Here is an 18,278-nt window from a genome sequence, read left to right as displayed (position 1 = left end):
TCCAATTACCATGGATGTTTCCCTTAAAGCAATAAGAAATTAACCCTTACAGATTGGGGGGGCTAAATTAGCCGCCCCCCTCTAGTTTTTTCAATGTCACTTGCCTTCATTACATCATGACTTTTTAAGTTTAGTAATTATACATTTTTATATAAGCCGGTGCTTTTATTAAGTAGTTGATGTAAAATTTTTCATAGAATTCAGTTATGCAATTTTTAAAATAATTAAGTTTGTTTTTTTAAAATTAAGTCGATCTTAAGGTACCAAAACGCAACAAAAAAAAGGAAGAAAATGGGCATTATGAACAAAAATAGTAAGATCTTTAATTTGACACCTTACTTTTTGAATTTTGTCAGGTAATTATTGAAAAAATTGATTTTTTAAAACCCACGAGAATAAAAACTTTGAACTTAATTTTATCATTACACAGGTATAAAAAATATGGGTTCATATATACCTTTAGAATCAGAAAAATATTATGAATCCATTATAAGCAAAATTGAAAAAAAGTAAAAAAATAAAAAATGGCCTAATATATTATTTTGTACAAGCAACACTTTCTTCATCCCCTCTTTACCCCCTTCCCATTTTTATTCTCAAAATAAGAAATAAGATGGTTGCCTGTATAATATAACATAATATTTTTATATAATTCCTTTTATTGTAGTTTATATACTATAGTGTAAACTTTTTATTTCAATTTTGCTTAGAATGGATTTGTAATATTTTTCTCATTCTAACAGTATATATAACGCCTATTTCTTATGCCTGGGTAATGATAAAATTAAGTTCAAAGTTTTTATTCTTGTGGGTTTTAAAAAATCGATTTTTTTAATAATTACCTGACAGAATTTAAAAAGTAAGGTGTCAAATTAAAGATTTTACCATTTTTGTTCATAATGGCCATTTTCTTTCTTTTTTTTGTTGCATTTTAGTACCTTAAAATCGACTTAATTTTTTAAAAAAAAACTTACATTACTTTAAAAATAAGAGGTCTACAAAAAAACCGATTGCATATCTGAATTCTATGGAAAAATTTACATCTACTACTTACTAAAAGCACCGGCTAGCTATAAAAATAAAAGTAAATACACCTTCTTTGGTGCCACCTAATTGACTTTGACCGGACGCCATGACCGACACAGACTAGATATCCTTATAAGATCAACTCTTGCTGACATATAATTACTAAACTTAAAAAGTCATGAAGTCACAACTCTCTATCTTACCTACAAAAAAATGACTTTGAAAAAAATAGAGGGGGGGGGGGGGTCAATATGACCCCCCCCTGATCTGTAAGGGTTAATAGATAATTATACTTCTTAATATGAGAGTGTTGACAAAAAGTTACTGCTGTATATCTTGAATAGGAGATGAGATAATCATATTCTCTACATTTTTGTCTTTGAAGGACAAACTGACCGATAGACAAACATTTGGATCTAAAGAGTAGCTTCACTACTAAAAATTATTTACCCCTTCATCAAATGTTGGTAAAGATTTTATTGTGAGGGTAATAAAAAAAAAATTTTTTCAAAGCATTTTTAGGAAGATAAACAACCATCCCTCCCCCCCCCCCCCCCCTTCCCCACATATTTTGACGTCCTCACTTTTGTACAAAAATCTGCACAATTTTTAACCAATAATATGGCCGAATTATTGCTACATTGTTTTCCTATTGGCTGCATTAGAAAATGTGTATCTAAATGTCCTATATCTATTCAATTAAGGCAGGTTCCTAAAATCTAAAATTTTAAAAATAACAATACTAATAAGATTGGGAACATAAATGTAATTACATAACAAATTTAATTGAGAGAATGCAACTTTGTACTTCTCTTTTAAAAAGCGAAGCTTTTCTATAATAAGGGTAAGTCCGTCCATCTGTATCTGATAGCTCATATTATTAATTTAGGCATATAAGAATTATCCTATCAATTTCAAATAATGTTTCCTGTAATAGTTAGATACGATTTAGCAACTCTATAATCGTTATCCAAATGCCCACATGTTCATTTTAAACATACTGATTTTTAAAACTTTTTTTATAAAAACTTTAATTATTTAGTTATCCTATCATCTTGATCTTATATTTGAAATAATGATTCCTAAAAAATGTGTGTATGTCATTATCTTGCATTTAATCAATTTTACATTATAATTGTTTACAAATTTAGAGCTTCGCTTTTATTGATGTTGTCATTCTTGTTTAGCAACTCTCTAATAAGAAAGGAAAAATGCAAAGAGTACATCCAATAGACAAATTCATGCAAATAGATTGTTAATTTTTTTCTGTTGTAGTAAAGTTAAATTTAATCTACAATATGTTTTGTTAAAAAAATCTATCAAATTGTCTAGCTAAGAAAGAATTTCATTCATTATTATTTAAATAAAATAAGGAAAGCCTTATTTTTTCTTAGGGTATCCTATCTTTTACAGAAAAGATAGGAAGAGTTTTTATAAATCAGCTAAACAAATGTTATCTTTAAAGTATTAAAAACAAGATTAAGGGAGAAAAGAAATAAAATGCTATCTTTAAAGTAGCAAAAACTAGATTAAGATTAATGGGAAAAAAGGAAAAAAAACGTAAGATACAAATGTACAGCCTCAATCATGATAACTTTTAAACCCAAAATGAAGAACACTAAGGGGGGGAGGTGGGGGGAGGATTGGCCTAGTGAGTGTTAACACAAAATTAAGGTACACTTATTGGGGGGAATCAGTTGAAAAGGGTAGATATAAACAATTGGGGGGAAAAGAGAAGCAGTAAGTAAAGTAAAAGAGAGAGGGGAAAAATACATTGGTGGTGCAGCCTTATAATGTCATGAGGAAAACTAATAAGAGTTAAGACAACATCTTTTCCAATATAATTTTTAAGCATATTTTCATTTAATGTTGAAATTAAAATGAAGATAAAAGATAAAATAAATTGTTTTCAAATCAATCAGAACCTTTTCTATTAAAAGCAATTGAACCAAAATGGCTTTCTCAAATATTAAATTTCCCCTAAATGTTTCAGATGGACAGACATAAATTCATATTATATAGTAACTTTGCTAATAAAAATCTTTTAAATCCACGATATTAGTAGAAAAAGGTTTAAAATATTTTTTTAACAATTTAATATCAAAATTTTATAACAAAAGTTAATTAATCTTCTTTAAATTCTTTTAGTTTGGAAAGAGGTGCAACAACAATATGGTTTAGCACAGCAAAAATGGCCAGGCCTACTGATTTTGTCCATTCTTAAATTCCCTTGATTCCCCTCTTTTACTTTTTTCTCTTTGCCTTTATGAACTTTTAATCATACAAAGAGTTCATTTCTAAAATTCTTACAAATAATGCAAAGAGAACTGTAATTTATTTATGAAATACTTTTTTTTTAAATCCACGTTATTTTACATAAACAAATACATAAAGGATAAGTTAAGAAGATTTTAAAATATTCCTATTTTTTATTGCAAGTTGATGTAATAAGGAAGGTTTAGTACAGGCTTATGTACACTTGTTTATGAGAGGTTTATGTAAGGCTAAAGTATGCCTATCAAAATCTTTACTTAAGCTTGACATTACTAAATTTAAGTGTAGCCTATCTCCCCCAAACTAAAGTAAAGCTTAAGATACCCTTATTTTTAAAGGGTCCCTAATAAACCGTTTGTGATTAGCTCTTATATCTAGTACTAAAGGTTGCGTCCCTAGCACTTATGAGCACTGAGTAAAAAGGGTAGGGAAAATTAAACAAATTGCCTAAAACTAAATCTAAATATTGGGTAGCCTCAAACCATCCCGGGATCTAAGTAAAGCTTCCCTAAAATTGAGGACTCGATCGGTTAATTAGTTTTTAAAACTTTAAACATGAGATAAAAACTTTACTACTTTATGTAACAGGATAGAGAATTGTAAAAGTTAAAAAGACAAAATTGCAATCTATTTTAGGAAAATACGATAGGGTGATGACATTACTTTAAGAAGGTTTAAAAAAATCTTGTCGTCCAAATGGATGACCCTTAGACAGGTCTCTATTTAGAATTAAATTGTACCACGTTTTGTCTAAAGAGTGTTCATACAAACAGTCATAAAGTATTTGACTAGAATATAAGATTTAGGTAATTGGCCCCGCAGGGTTAGAGCCCCGAGCAGGCGCTAGAAATAGGAGAAAAGATAATGTGAAAATACGATGAAACGCCCCTTTAGAGGCGATGTCAGGAAACCGACAATACCCGATTATTTTTTAAAGTTCTATGTATTCATTCCATGTGCAAATCAATAGAAAAAAATATATTAATTACTGTAAGTTTCTTTGGCAGATTTTTTGGCTAATAATTGGAAGATTTTTTGGTAATATTATTGGATACACAATCAGACTTTAAAGACTAAGTCAAGGATAAATAGGAAACTTAGGAATTTACGAGGCGCATACCTATGACCTGAGCAAAACAATTTCATATTGTTTCTCTATTTGTCCAATCCATCTATATTACAATCTTTTTTTTATGGTATCAAATAAATAGATATCTGAAATTTCGATGCTTTCCCTAAAAAATGTCTAACTAGAATAATAAATAAATTGAAAGTAAGGAGGAGGGATATTTTTTCTATATGAATATTGAATACCCTAGCCCTGCGGGACCTATAATTGCGGTGTCTTAACCCTGTATCCAATTTAACCAAACGTAACCTATCACGTGATAAAACAACACGAAAAACTCTTAATTTCAAAATAATGCCCCCCCCCCCCTGATTTTTAAAATCAAAGCTTTTCTATAATCCAGGTCGGTCCGTCCGTCCGTCAGAGACAGATAGCTTTTTTCGTTAATTTAGGCATATTAAAATTGTCCTATCTATTTCAAACTTTGCATGGTGATTCCTGTAGTAGTTAGGTACGATTTAGCAAGCGTAACAACTCTATAATCATTACCAGAATGTCCGTACGTCCATTTTAAACATGTTGATATTTTTTTTCTTTTTTAACAACAAATTTTTTAGTGATCTAATTATCCGATTGGTCTGATTTTTGGTATATTGATTCTGGGACAACAAAGTATAATGTTATAAGCAAAGCAACTCTATAATTAAGCCCTAAAAATGTAAGTATGACCATAAACATTAACCTGTATCAAGCAGTTTTTCAACAAATTTACTTACAATTTTGCTTCGACTCTTATACACTTATATTCTAATTATTCAGTTCTGACACTATACAAGTGTTGATGTCAGTTTGTCCTACCGTTTCAGTGCTTTGCTTTTATGGGTGTTTTCATCCTTGTTAAAGAAAAAAAGAAAGAAAGGTATTTATTTAGTTTTTTTCTTAATTAAAAAATAACCCTTCCAGGGGTCCTAACCCTATATACAATATAAACTAACCTAACATAGCCCAAGTTAAATAAACACGAAAAATGAGAGTCGTAGGAGTGCTTTGGCCTACAAAAATGTTTAAAATTCTATCCATCTATATATCTATTTATCTACCCATCCAAACATCCATCCACATATCCACTTTCTACCCATGTACCTGTTATTTCTGCTGGGGAATCTTCTTCCTTGACGTCCAGACCTTGCGGGGGGACCATACAGTGCTAGGGGGGGCTCTGTCGTGGGCCTTGGTGTGGTGGGAGCTGGGGTAGGGCGGGGAGTGGTGGTTGGGCTGGGTCTTGGGGGTCTCAGTGGGTTCTAAAATAAAAATTAATTTTATTACCTATTAAATGTCAAAAAGAGAGATAGAATATAATTTAGGATATTTTTTAGATTTAAATCTTGGGGTGGTTTTATGAAATTTTCAGTCCATTCCTTTTGCTTGGAATATAGAGTCCCTAGATATTTGGGGCGCAACCGTTGTACCTATATAAATTATCAGTTACGGTTAAAATATTCGAATTTGAGAACTATACCTCTGGTTCTTCGTAATTATATCCGGGCTGTTCATCTACAACTGGTTCATTTGATGGTTTAGCTAAAAAAAGTGAACAATTAGTTAAAAATAATTTCTTTGTTGTTTTGAAAAGTAATGTTTTTTTTGTAAATAAAAAAAATTGAAATGATATGATAGAATATAAATTTGTTTCAAATAACTTACCAATGGGCTGGCCATCACAGGTGTTGGCGCATCCATCAAAACAACACAGACCATTACCAGGACAATCAGTATCTCTCTGGCCAGGAGACCAACAGGTGGACACAGATCCTAGTATATAAATATAAATTAATCACAAAAATAATCAGTATCTCTCTGACCAGGAGACCAACAGGTGGACACAGATTCTAGTATCTTTGAAATAAAGTAAAAGGATATTTGAATGTGTGTTTGTCTGTCTGTACTGAAGGTTCTTGCTAACCGCTGAACATATATGGTTATCCTTTACAGTGTAGCTTCATATATGCCCTAGGAAGGTTTATAACTATTTAACTTAAGTTTTAAATTGGGATGGGTCGACTCACCCCCCCCCCCCCCCTTTAAGAGCCACTAGAGGCCTCTAGGGGCGTAGCTATAAGTTTAAACATAAATTTAAATTTTTTATAAAAATTCAAAACTTATAGTTTTTCATCAATTTGATATCAAGATATAAATCAATTGCATGGCTAAACTGTTAAATCAGTCATGTTACTGAATATGGTGGCTATACTATCAATCTAGCTATCTATCTATATGTATATCTATCTTTCTATCTCCCAATCTATTCTGTAATACATGTTTACTATATATGGTAGTCTCACTTAAAGTGTTGATTACACATTTACCGTACTCATTTAGATACTAGGGCCTTTAAAACAAGGATGCACAACATATAAAAGCGAAGCTGAACTAAACAAACAGCTAGACTACACTTTATGAATTAAACTTAATTTTTACAGTGATCATCATCAGTAATTTACGAGAATTGAAACTAATAGGACTATTTTAAACTGACAAACAGATGGAATAAACTTAAAAAGGGGTGTGTTTGATGTTATAATGGCATTGTAATACATTCACGTTTTAGCTACTTCTCTTACTGTGCCTTAAATTTAGGAATTGGTCATTTTCTTCTTATTTTTATTAGCTGTTAGTTTTGCCTGGACCAATAGGATACTTCCTTGAACATTGTGGAACAAACGTTCTAACAGTTTACTTATCTTAGTGGGCGCATAGTTTGACAGACAAACATCCTGTTACTTTTAAATAAGGGTAATAATTTATGCAAATTTCTTTTCCCGTAGTTTACAAATGTCTATTCTTCTAGTTTGAAAAATTCTTTTATAGTGCGTCCAAAATTTGTTGAATTACAATAATCATATACACTTACTTGACTTGCTATTTGAATATTTACATTTATAAGGGGGTGAAGGGGGTGGGGGACGGGCACCACCAACATGAAATTTTTTTTGAAAATTGTCTGACTACTTAAATACTTAAATTTAAACACATAATAGCCTAAAACCACCCTGAGGCTTAAATAAAGCTTCCCTAGAATGGAGAATTATATACATTTGTAATTATAATAAATTGTGCATAATTTTCTTCCTTTTAATCCTCTGATAATTCTAATTTATCGTGATTCGGAATATTAAACGTCCAGATTTTGATTATAAGAATATTTTATTCAAAATGATATAATTTTATTCTTGATGCATAAACTTAATACTTTGTGTGGATTCACTTCCGCATATGTATTATATTATCATATTACTAGAACCGCATATTATTACAACCTAACAAACTTCCCCTTTCCCCATAGCCCCGATCTTTCAATATCAAACGTATGTTCACGAGCCCAAAGTTAAATTGGTCATTACTTTGTGCGGGTTGAACATAAGCAGGTTTTTTCTAGGGAAGGATTGTTAGCCCCACCCAAACCCCCTGGACTGGGGAAAGTGACCAGAATTCAGTCTGGCATCTACCCTGGGACCTTTCCAGCACAGTAGGACTCTTCTGGTGTAGCTCCCAGGGTCATTGATGCACGGTGCAGGATGGACGGCGTGCACGTACCTGGTCTCCCATCAAACGTATGTACACACTCCTATTTGTTTTTTTTTGTGCTACCAAAAAAAACAATGCGAAAATTATTATAAGCGGAAATAAACGCACACCTTACTTCTTAAATGTAAATCTTTTTGAGGTGCCGAATGAATTTTTCATAATGATACTATATCCATAAGTAGCGCAGCTGTTACAAGCATTTCAGATTTACAGGAACATTTGTTTACAGTAGAAAAGTAGAGAATACTCCCTTTCGTGTCAACGCCCCTTAAGGGGCGATTCGTCGTATTTTTAGGTTAGGTTATATTGGGTTAGGTGATTGCCCCACAGGGTTAGCAAATTGGCCCCGCAGGGTTAGAGCCCACCGCATGGGCTAGAAATACGAGAAAAGCTACTGTGAAAAATACGAAAGGGACTATACCCGAAAAATACAATATATAAATATTAAATTGGAATTTTAATAATCAATTGAAAGCTTAGATTTTGATAGGCATTGTCAATAACTCTCAGAATGTGCAATTTTGGAAAGACAGTCCATTAAATCCTAAGCAAGTCACACCAATTAAAGTTCTTTCCTTTGTCGCAGTAACGGACGTACGTACAACATGATAAATAGAGTAGCTACGCTCTTTAGAATGTGCATTTCCTCATAAATTATATAAATGTAATTACGTATTTATCCTCTTATAAAAGATTTGGATGTTTGTCTATCTGTTTATCTATTTCTTAAGATATCTAAAACGATTAGCCCTAAAAGATTTTTAGGAAGCTTTTTATGAGTTCTTAGTTGGCATATAACATTTTTATCCTATATAGCTCTACAGGAGTTTATATTTCTGTGTCAAAAAGAATAAAAAACCTCTGTAGTTCACATAAAGATTCCATAGGATTCTATAGTTAACCCAATCTAAAACTTTTTCTTACTCCCAATACTTTGACATCTACAAAGACAAGTTTATACAACAAAATTGGGAGGATGATTAATTTATCAGGGAGTAAGGGAGGGGACAATGGATCGAATATTCAATTTTTTCGAGTCTCAGACTTTGGGTACTGGCTTAAAGGGAATGTACAAGAATTTAGCAGTTTCTGACTGACTTTGGGTACTAGCGCAACAAATGCCACAACTCGTGTGTTAGTTTTGAATATCTAGCAGACAAGTATCAATAAACTTAATTTGTTATGATGTGGCTGGTTTTAACAATTTTTTTATCTCCAGAAAATATCATTTCATAGATAAAAACTTTATTGTGATATTTGTTTAATAACCATTCTAAGAACCCAATTAAATTTTGGGTTATGGAGCGATGAGTTGAATGGGTTCCAGGGAGATTTTTATAGTTATTAATGAATGCTTTTTTCTTGGAACTCTTTTCTTATTTTATAGTTTTCTGCCTCTCCCTTTAAAATTTCCTTCATATCTTCCGGATTGTTCTGGATTTCATAGTCTTTCAGCGATAACTCTTAAATTGAATTAATTGCCCATTGTCCCCTCCCTTACTCCCTGTTAGTTTATCGTTCATTCCCTTTCCCTGTCTTTATTAGGTTTATACATATTATGATATATTTGTTGTGGGAAAGCCTCGCCTTCCTAACTACGCGAAGATAGGATAATAAAAGAAATCATGTTGAACATAGCAAAAACAATTATTATTGAGCAATAATAGAGGTACGCTACTGACATAAAAGGGGCGCCACTGACATAGTAGAGACGCCACTAGCATAGTAAAAGCGCCACTGACATAGTAAAGGCACTATTAACAAAGTAAAGGCGCCACTGACATAGTAAAGGCACTATTAACAAAGTAAAGGCGCCACTGACATAATAGAGACGCCACTAGCATAGTAAAGGCTCCACTGACATAGTAAAGGCACTATTAACAAAGTAAAGGCGCCACTGACATAGTAGAGACGCCACTAGCATACTAAAGGCGCCACTGACATACTAGAGACGACACTAGCTTAGTAAAGGCGCCACTGACATAGTAAAGACGCTACTAACATATTAGAGGCGCCACTAACATGGGAGAAGTGCCAATGATATAGTAAAGGCGCTAATGACATAGTAGAGGCACCACTGACCTAGCTAGTAGGGGCGCCACTGACTCAATAAAGGCACCACTGACATAGAAGTAGCTCAACTCAAATAGAAGAGGTGCCACTGACATAGTAATGACTCATATGACATATTAGAGGTGCTTCTTAAATAGAAGTGACGCAACTGACATAAAAGACGCGCCAATAACATAGTAGAGGCGCCACTGACATAGTAGAGGCGCCACAAGAATAGTAAAGGCGCCGCTAACAAAGTAAAGGCGCCATTAACAAAGTAAAGGCGCCACTTACATAGTAGAGGCACCACTTGTATAGTTCAGGCGCCACTGACATAGTAGGAACGCCATTAGTATAGTACAGGCGCCACCTTGTTGAATTATGACATTGACATGTTTATTATCTGAGAAATGCATTTTAACGATGCAAAACGCCTAGTCAACGAAGAATATGTGCAAGATATGTACAGCATGGCCCATGAGAATATGGTCAACCATAGTGAACGATGAATTTTTGCAAATAATGTACAGAGGCACCCTATAAAAAAAAGTTATCCACATTTTATATCAAATTGCTAATAAAAACTAATGGTTCAAATATTAATATCTTAGGCATTCAAATCTTTTTTAGTACTATTTGATATTCCCTGTTAAAAATTTGTTAGAGCACAAGTTGTATAAATGCTAAAAATTGACAATAATTAAAGAAATGAATCCAAACCAAAGTTATGGGCCTTGCAGAGTGTACATGTCATAATAAATATTTCATCTGTGTTTCTCTTACTGGACATTGTAGATCTAATGACGATTATTTACATATGTTTTAAATGTTTTGATAAGACAAAGTTCTTACAGTACACCCCCAATAATGATGGAAAACCCAATCCTTGTATAAAAAATTAAAACTATTGGTGAAACGTTTGGACACTGCTATTTTGAACAACCCAATCAAAATTCAATATTATAACCCCCCCCCCCTTTCACCCAAAAGTCAGAATTTCAACCATAAAAATTCGAGTTATGTGTAAATTTGTCATCAATTGTCCTCTACCTCTGCAGAGAGATAATTGATTTTAATGCGAAGCATAACAAAACGGTATAAAGATAATTTTACTTCTTTATCGCATGTTTTACATTTTTAGGTAGGGATACAAAAATGCAATTTTTTTCTGGAATCACAAATTCTTATACAAAAATCATAAGTTGAAAATTTGACATCTAAATAAAAGTAAGTGATATCGAATCTGGACACAATTAGTTTAAAAATTCAATAAAAGTACCCAAAGTTTTTAAGCCAACAAATAAAAATTAAGTTTATAATGGTACTATTGTCCAATGTCCCCTTCACCCCTGAGAAAAGTAGAAATTTTATTAAATTAACAACATTCTAATTATATTATGGCTGTAAAGTGTTGTTGATATCAAGGAAGTACTTGACTAAGGGATAGAAAATGGGTGATTATCCCCTCCCCCTCCAACAAAATATTAGAATTAATCCACTTCCCCCCCCCCCCCTCAAAAAAAAAGAAATCTTGTACGTCCTTGATTTTAAAGCGATTATTTGCGAGGAAAACAGTGTAAACGTAGCCCCATTATGTTGTTGACTATTTAACAATTACCCGATTGCAATAATGGGATTAGAAACATTATTTTGGAAGATTTGTACTGTTTTTTAGTGTACTTACATATCCTTAGATAAAACGAACCTTTCTGTTTGTTCCAAAAATATTTAAATATCCTTTTGACCGATTAGGCTCGGTATTTCAGAATTTTTTTCTCCAATGTCGGATAGGTTTAATCTGTTTCAAAGAACGCTAAGTAACCTTACAAAGAAAAGTTTTCCCCAAAACTAAAATCTCTGCGATCTTTTGAATTATTCAAACACAAAAACATACATAAAACAAATCATGTCAGAAAATAGCGGTGCAAAACAAATTTCTATAAAAATCCACTAAGTTGCTGCACACAAATATAAAATAAATTTTGTTGTTAAATAATGTGTTTATAAAATAATCAAACATACAATCTACAAAACTGTTCATGTTAACATTCGCGTTAAACAGTAAATCTCGAGTTTTAAAATAGCTCAATATATATCAATTGAAGCCTTTTTAAATTAATCTTTCTGTCGTTAAGGATCTCTTAAATGGTTCGACTTTTTTGTTATGCTAGATTTAGTTTTAAATCATTAAAATATTTGATTTTTATAGGTTGTTAAAGGTACTTAAGAACCAAATTGTCGTATTATTTTCCTGCTTAATTTTGCCTTAATTGAAAAAGCACCGATCAAATAATCATATGAAACACATTACATAAAACATTCAAGTGGAATTGGAATTTTTAGGCTCAATTTTGGACTTCTTTTGGACTTCTTTTGAAAATATACAGATTCTTAATTTAGATATGTTAGAATTGTCCCATCGACATTAAATTTTTCCTGATGATTTCTGAATAAATTAGGTACAATGTACGATAAGTTTAAGTCTGTATAATAATTTGAAAATATACTCTTTATTGTCATTGTCATTATACGTTTGTCATTTTTTGAGCTCTACACAAATGGATGTTGTCATCCTTGTTTTATGAAGTTTAGACGTGAAAGCAGTAAAGATTCAATGACTATATAAACCTTTCTTCTTTCAAATGCGCACACACACACACACACCCAAACACACCACACACACACACACACCCACACACATAAACACGCCACACACATACACACTAACACATACATACCCAAACACACACACAAACATACACACTAACACATACACACCCAAACACACACACACATCCTAAAATTCGCAAATCGTGGTACTTAACCCCTAGTAGAGAGGATACAGACGCACCGCAAATTTTGACTTGATATTCGCAAAAACTAGGATATTCGCACGGATGAGAGGATACAACACTGACAATTACACAGGTACCCAACGTTTTATAACAATACTTGATTAAAACATTGGGTACTTTTCAAAAATTGTGATTATTTAGTTTCAAAATGGTAGTGTCCGAACGTTTAAGCCATTAATTTTAATCTAAAGATGGAATTATATATGATTATTTGGAAAGTTTATCAATTTAACGTCTATCTTATCCCTAAAGATACCAGCCTTTTACTGTAGACAATATTTACTCACAATTCAAGTTATATTTTCCTAACTCTATATTCCTGAAGAGATTTGCAATTTAAAATAAGCGTAATCAACATTTTTAAGATCATATATGTACGATTTCGTCCAATATTACTGAATCTTTTGTAGAAAATAGACATTTATGTGAAAGAATTATGATCAAAATATAATATGAAAAGAAGTTAATTTAATTTACTAGACATACAAACAGTGGAATAATCAGCGCGAAGCGCACTCGAAAATTTTCACACTCCCCTCGAACAAAATTCGAGGGAGGTGTATCACAGAGAACAAGGGGGATACATTTTTATAGCCAGGGGTTGGATATACGCCCTAGGTGTCCATCCACCCACTCAAAAGTCAAACAACATCTAGAATAGGAAAAACATTAACACTTCCTTTAAAGTTAAGGGAGTGTGACTTTTTTACCTTGACCCCCCCCCCCCCCCCCTTTGGCTATATTATGGAGGTGTAATAGGGGGTGGAGTAGACACCTAGGGAGATGTATCCACCTTCCATTGTTATATTCCTGAGTTGGATTCTTTACAAAATTTAGAATCGCTTAATCGGCGAGGGTCGCTAGGTCAATGTTCTTATAAATAAATCCTCCAAATAAAAAAATCTACAAAAATTTGATAAAATCTGATGGTTATAACCTGGGTTATAACCCTTTCATGATTTTAAACACTTTTCTTTAAATTCATAGATAAAATTGTACAAAATAAAATTTTGTGATCTGGCGACCCTTGCCGATTTAGCGATCCTAATTTTTTTTAAGAATCCACCTTTGTATTCTTTACTTGTTATTCATATCATATATTCCAGCTGCTATAATAACTAACCTGCGCATTGATCAGGAGACAGAGGGTTAGCGGCTGGGCAGCTACCAGCATCTCCAGAGCCGCCAGCGGCGTCCGACACACCAAAGGCACCCTCGGCGAGACCGTACAGACCAGCTGCAGCCGCACAGTCTACGTTATACCTAAACAATTGATAGATTGATAGAGAGATTGATAAATATAGAGATAGATTGTTAGATAAATAACGAGATAGATCGATAGATTGATAGAGATATTGAAAGATAGAGAGATAGATAGGATAGATTGATATATAAATGTAAAGATAGATTACTAGGTATATTGCTAGATAAATATAGATATTGATGGAAAAATTGATTTGTATATTAATAGATAGATAGATCTACCAACAGTATATAGAAATTAAAATACATTAGAAATCTGACAAAAATGAATCATGTACATTGTTAGTTAGGCATCTAGGAATTACAACATGCGCATATATCTAACTGTACAGATATATACAAATGATTTCCAAGAAGGGGGCGGATAATGACTGATAAAATAATCTACACAACAACGTTCCCCCTAATATCAATGCCGAAATCCAATTAAAAGAAAAGCTGATTAACCACAAAATTTTTCAAGTCCAAAATTACAATCATTTGTAGATAAGTATTCAAGAGGATTATTATACACTTGATAATTTTATAAAGTATATTGTGGGTTATATAACAGTGTTTTCAGTTGCTTACTTTTTAACTTGGGGGGGAAAATAATCTTTCATTTTGCCTTCCCTGTACCCCTGTATAAAATGAAAGCACATGTATATATTGTTTATATGTAGGTTAATGGCGCTCATATTCTATAATTTTTGACAGGGGGTGCGACTCACAAAATTTATATTAAAACAAGCAAATTTTTAGCTATAATATAACTTATTAAGAAGCAGAGCAGTGTTCGTTCAGAATAATACTTTAAAACGAAACAGCTATAGCGTCTAATAAAAATGACGCCATACGTTACAAATGACCAATGATAGGCCAGTATACATTGTAATTGACCAATAGTAAATTGTATACTGGCCTATCATTGGTCATTTGTAATGTATGACGTCATTATTATTGGATACTAAACGCTGTTTTCTTTCAAACTTTATCATTGGTTGTTTTTTAAGTTTTTTTGTGTGTGAATATTTCCCCTTGTATATTATTATATAGGTTTATTACCTACTCTTATGACCCTAGAGATATATAGGTGATGTCACAGTGTTTATCAAAGTATTCCATTGGATATTGCGCGCATTTCTTAGTTATTTTGCCTATAGTTCTGAGACATGATAGAGATACATAAATAGCCAGTCTGATTTCTAAATAACTAAATACTTACATTGGCATAATTCTTTATTATAAATTAATAAGTTTTTTTTTGTCTGAAGCTTTATATTTCAATGGCCATTGAAGCGATTGAGTTCTCCACTTTAGGAAGCTAGGACTGGAATGGTTTTAGGCTATTTCATTATAAGATTTACGTCTTACGGTGGTTTAAGGTTTATTTAATATTTCCCCTACAAGCCCCTATATGTTATAAACTAAATTCTCAAACATTACTCGTTGAACTTATAATAAACTCTCCCTTCTTACGTTAGACTACTTTTCTATAACTTTGGTATAGGCTCGAGCCTCACCGTTATATTATCAAATATAATGGTTTTACAAAATTGTCTCGATCATCTATTATGGGGTAGATTGGGGCAGGGTAAAACCAGCGATCTTAATGAACGATAAATTAACATGCATCCCAAACAATGAAGAACAAAAGTATCCCTTCTATAGATTAAAATCAATGGTTGAAAAGTTAAGACACTACTAAATTGAAATCAACCAATAAAAAAAGTCATTAAAGGTACCCAAAGTTTTTAATCAAACGTTACTATAAAACTTTGGGTACAGGTGTAATTTACAGTCTAATGTTCTTCCTTCCTGGGTACACGATTTTTCAAGTATGACTTTATATTCCATTGTCCTATTGCTGTACTATCAATTCTTGTGGATATATGTTAATATTAGGATATAAAGTTATGGGTATAACATTGCCCCATTCTACCCTACAATTACTGAGTGTATGTATGTATATTATCTATCAACACAAACTAATACTGGAGAGGAATAGATAATATAGAAAAAAAACTTCTTCTTAGGCCCAACAAAACAGAAATAAATCCTAATAATTTTCTTATCCACTTAAAACTGTCTAAAATACAATGCAATATATTTTTTCTCTTTTTATGATGTTATAAATAAATGTATAAATAATATAAATGTATAATCTAGACAACTGCCTGCCTAAATGGCAGGGATCCTTTTCGTCTGCTAGCTTATTACTTTTAGTTTATTTGTAGACACAAGGCTGTGTTCCCGACGCGAATAACTGATTTAAAAGACCCAATACAAAATCTGGACAGGATCCTCGCCCTGTGGGCAGAGTAACATACAGATAATGCCCCTTTATTCTATTACTTTAAGGAATTATATCCCAATACTTAAAAATAATATCAATGTTAGAATTCTTATCCCAATCCTTGAAAATGTTGTGGTATAGGTGTAACCATTAAATATAAAATTATACATTTTTTTCACAGGAATATTTTTCATTTATTAGGTTTGGATGCTGTAAAAAACAATTATGCCCAAATAAAAAAACGTCATAATCACAATTGCGTTATTGCTTTATAGTCGATTAAAAAGAAATATCCAAAAATCTAACAGAAATAATGCATTAATTACTAAAACATAAGTTCATTTTAAAATTAATTTTTAAAATTAACATATATTTTTAGTATGGTATTATAGACAGTTGTCAGTGGATAAGAAAATATAAAGTCATATCAATCATGATTGATTTCTGTCCAATTAAAATCAATACTGCTTCTAATCCAGCGGATATTAATCTTATTCAGAGCCATACTGGAATAGTTATTTCTCGTATCGTATTTTAAACGGCTTTCCGCGGATATAGAATGTACAATTATAAGATTAAAACTAGTTTTTTTAGCCCCGTGGTGCCGAAGGCACCGGCTAAAAAAACTAGTTTTAATCTTGTGATTGTACATTTCTATATTCGTAGAAAACTGGATATAATACGATGCTAGACATAGTTTTTTCGTATGGATGAGAACCGGTTCCTATCCACCGGATTCGAATGAATACGAGAAAAGTTTATTTCCTTTATCTAATTTTGCGGGAATAAAAAGTAATGTTGAATTAATGCTTTAAATCTTAAAATTGGCCAATCTTAATGTTTAGTGTTTTCAAAAAAAATCTTTAACATAAAAACTTTTTTATACGCATTTTCTTTTTGATATGAATATTAAGAATCACTTTTCTTTTAGAAGGTAACAATTTAAGGGTATTAAATAATATACCCAGTATAACTTCGAAACAGATTAATATCCGCAGGATTAGAACCAGTTCTTAGTTTTCACGAAAACTAAAATAAAAGTCATGAAATTAATACTGCAAACAAAACTGGTTTTAATATTATACTTTTTATTTTAATTTCAGGGAAAGCTGTCTACGATGCGATAAATAACTATTAAACATTCTCTATTCTTTTTAACCCTTAACGGTCGGGGGGGGGGGGGCGTTGAACGCCCCCCCATCCGGTTTTTTCTATCTCATTTTCTGTGTGTGAAAGATAAAGAGCCCAAACTGCTTGACTTTTTAAGTATGGGTATGACACATATGTGAGAGTTGGAATTTTTTTAATATCTCCATCCTGGCGGGCACAGGATGCCAGCAAACCTGGCAGGGTCATCCAGGTAAAGAGCAAAAATATTTTTTTTGACTAAAACAAAGCATTTTATCATACCAAAATACTAAAAAATCATCTAGTAGTACATCCTTATATGAAATACAGTTGTTCAAGTCAATTTCAGGTTCCAGGTATGATCCTGCAGGTCCTGATCCTCCAGGTCTCCAGAAATCTTTAAAAGGCTCCTGTGGCCGCAATTTTTGACTTAGAGACTTCAAATTTTAAACTTATGCTTTTCTTACATGTCTACATAACGTATTAAAATTTCATGAAGATCCGCCGCCGTTTTCCCGCCGACCGCCGACTGCGGTGGCTGGCAGCTGCCAAGTACAGCTGCGGCCGCTGAAATTTATATTTGATATTTCTAATGTAAAATTTACATAAAAATAAACATTTTCTGGAAAAAAATTTTTCTTCTAGCTTCAAAAATAAGAAAATTACAGCCGTTTGAAATTTTTAAATAAAAAAAGACCTAAAAACAAAGGTTGTTAAATAAAAGGGTGAAGGAAGCGAAAATTGACTTAGA

The 18,278-nt window shown here is 32.3% G+C and overlaps 1 protein-coding gene across 1 annotated transcript in view; it reads right to left on the bottom strand.

Annotated features, from left to right (window-relative positions):
- Positions 1 to 18,278, bottom strand: part of LOC145303937 (uncharacterized) — a 54,587-nt gene that overhangs the window by 5,699 nt on the left and 30,610 nt on the right. Inside the window, exons 5-8 of the mRNA XM_080145602.1 lie at positions 13,985 to 14,124; positions 6,074 to 6,181; positions 5,889 to 5,950; positions 5,513 to 5,670 (exon numbers count right to left, since the gene is read on the bottom strand). Coding sequence (XP_080001728.1) covers positions 5,513 to 5,670; positions 5,889 to 5,950; positions 6,074 to 6,181; positions 13,985 to 14,124 — 468 coding nt within the window. The remainder of the gene's footprint in view (positions 1 to 5,512; positions 5,671 to 5,888; positions 5,951 to 6,073; positions 6,182 to 13,984; positions 14,125 to 18,278) is intronic.

The sequence above is a fragment of the Acartia tonsa genome, chromosome 13 (assembly GCF_053477335.1).
Source record: "Acartia tonsa isolate MP-2025a chromosome 13, ASM5347733v1, whole genome shotgun sequence".
Classification (NCBI taxonomy): domain Eukaryota; kingdom Metazoa; phylum Arthropoda; class Copepoda; order Calanoida; family Acartiidae; genus Acartia; species Acartia tonsa.
This window is presented reverse-complemented; position numbering and strand designations above follow the sequence as displayed.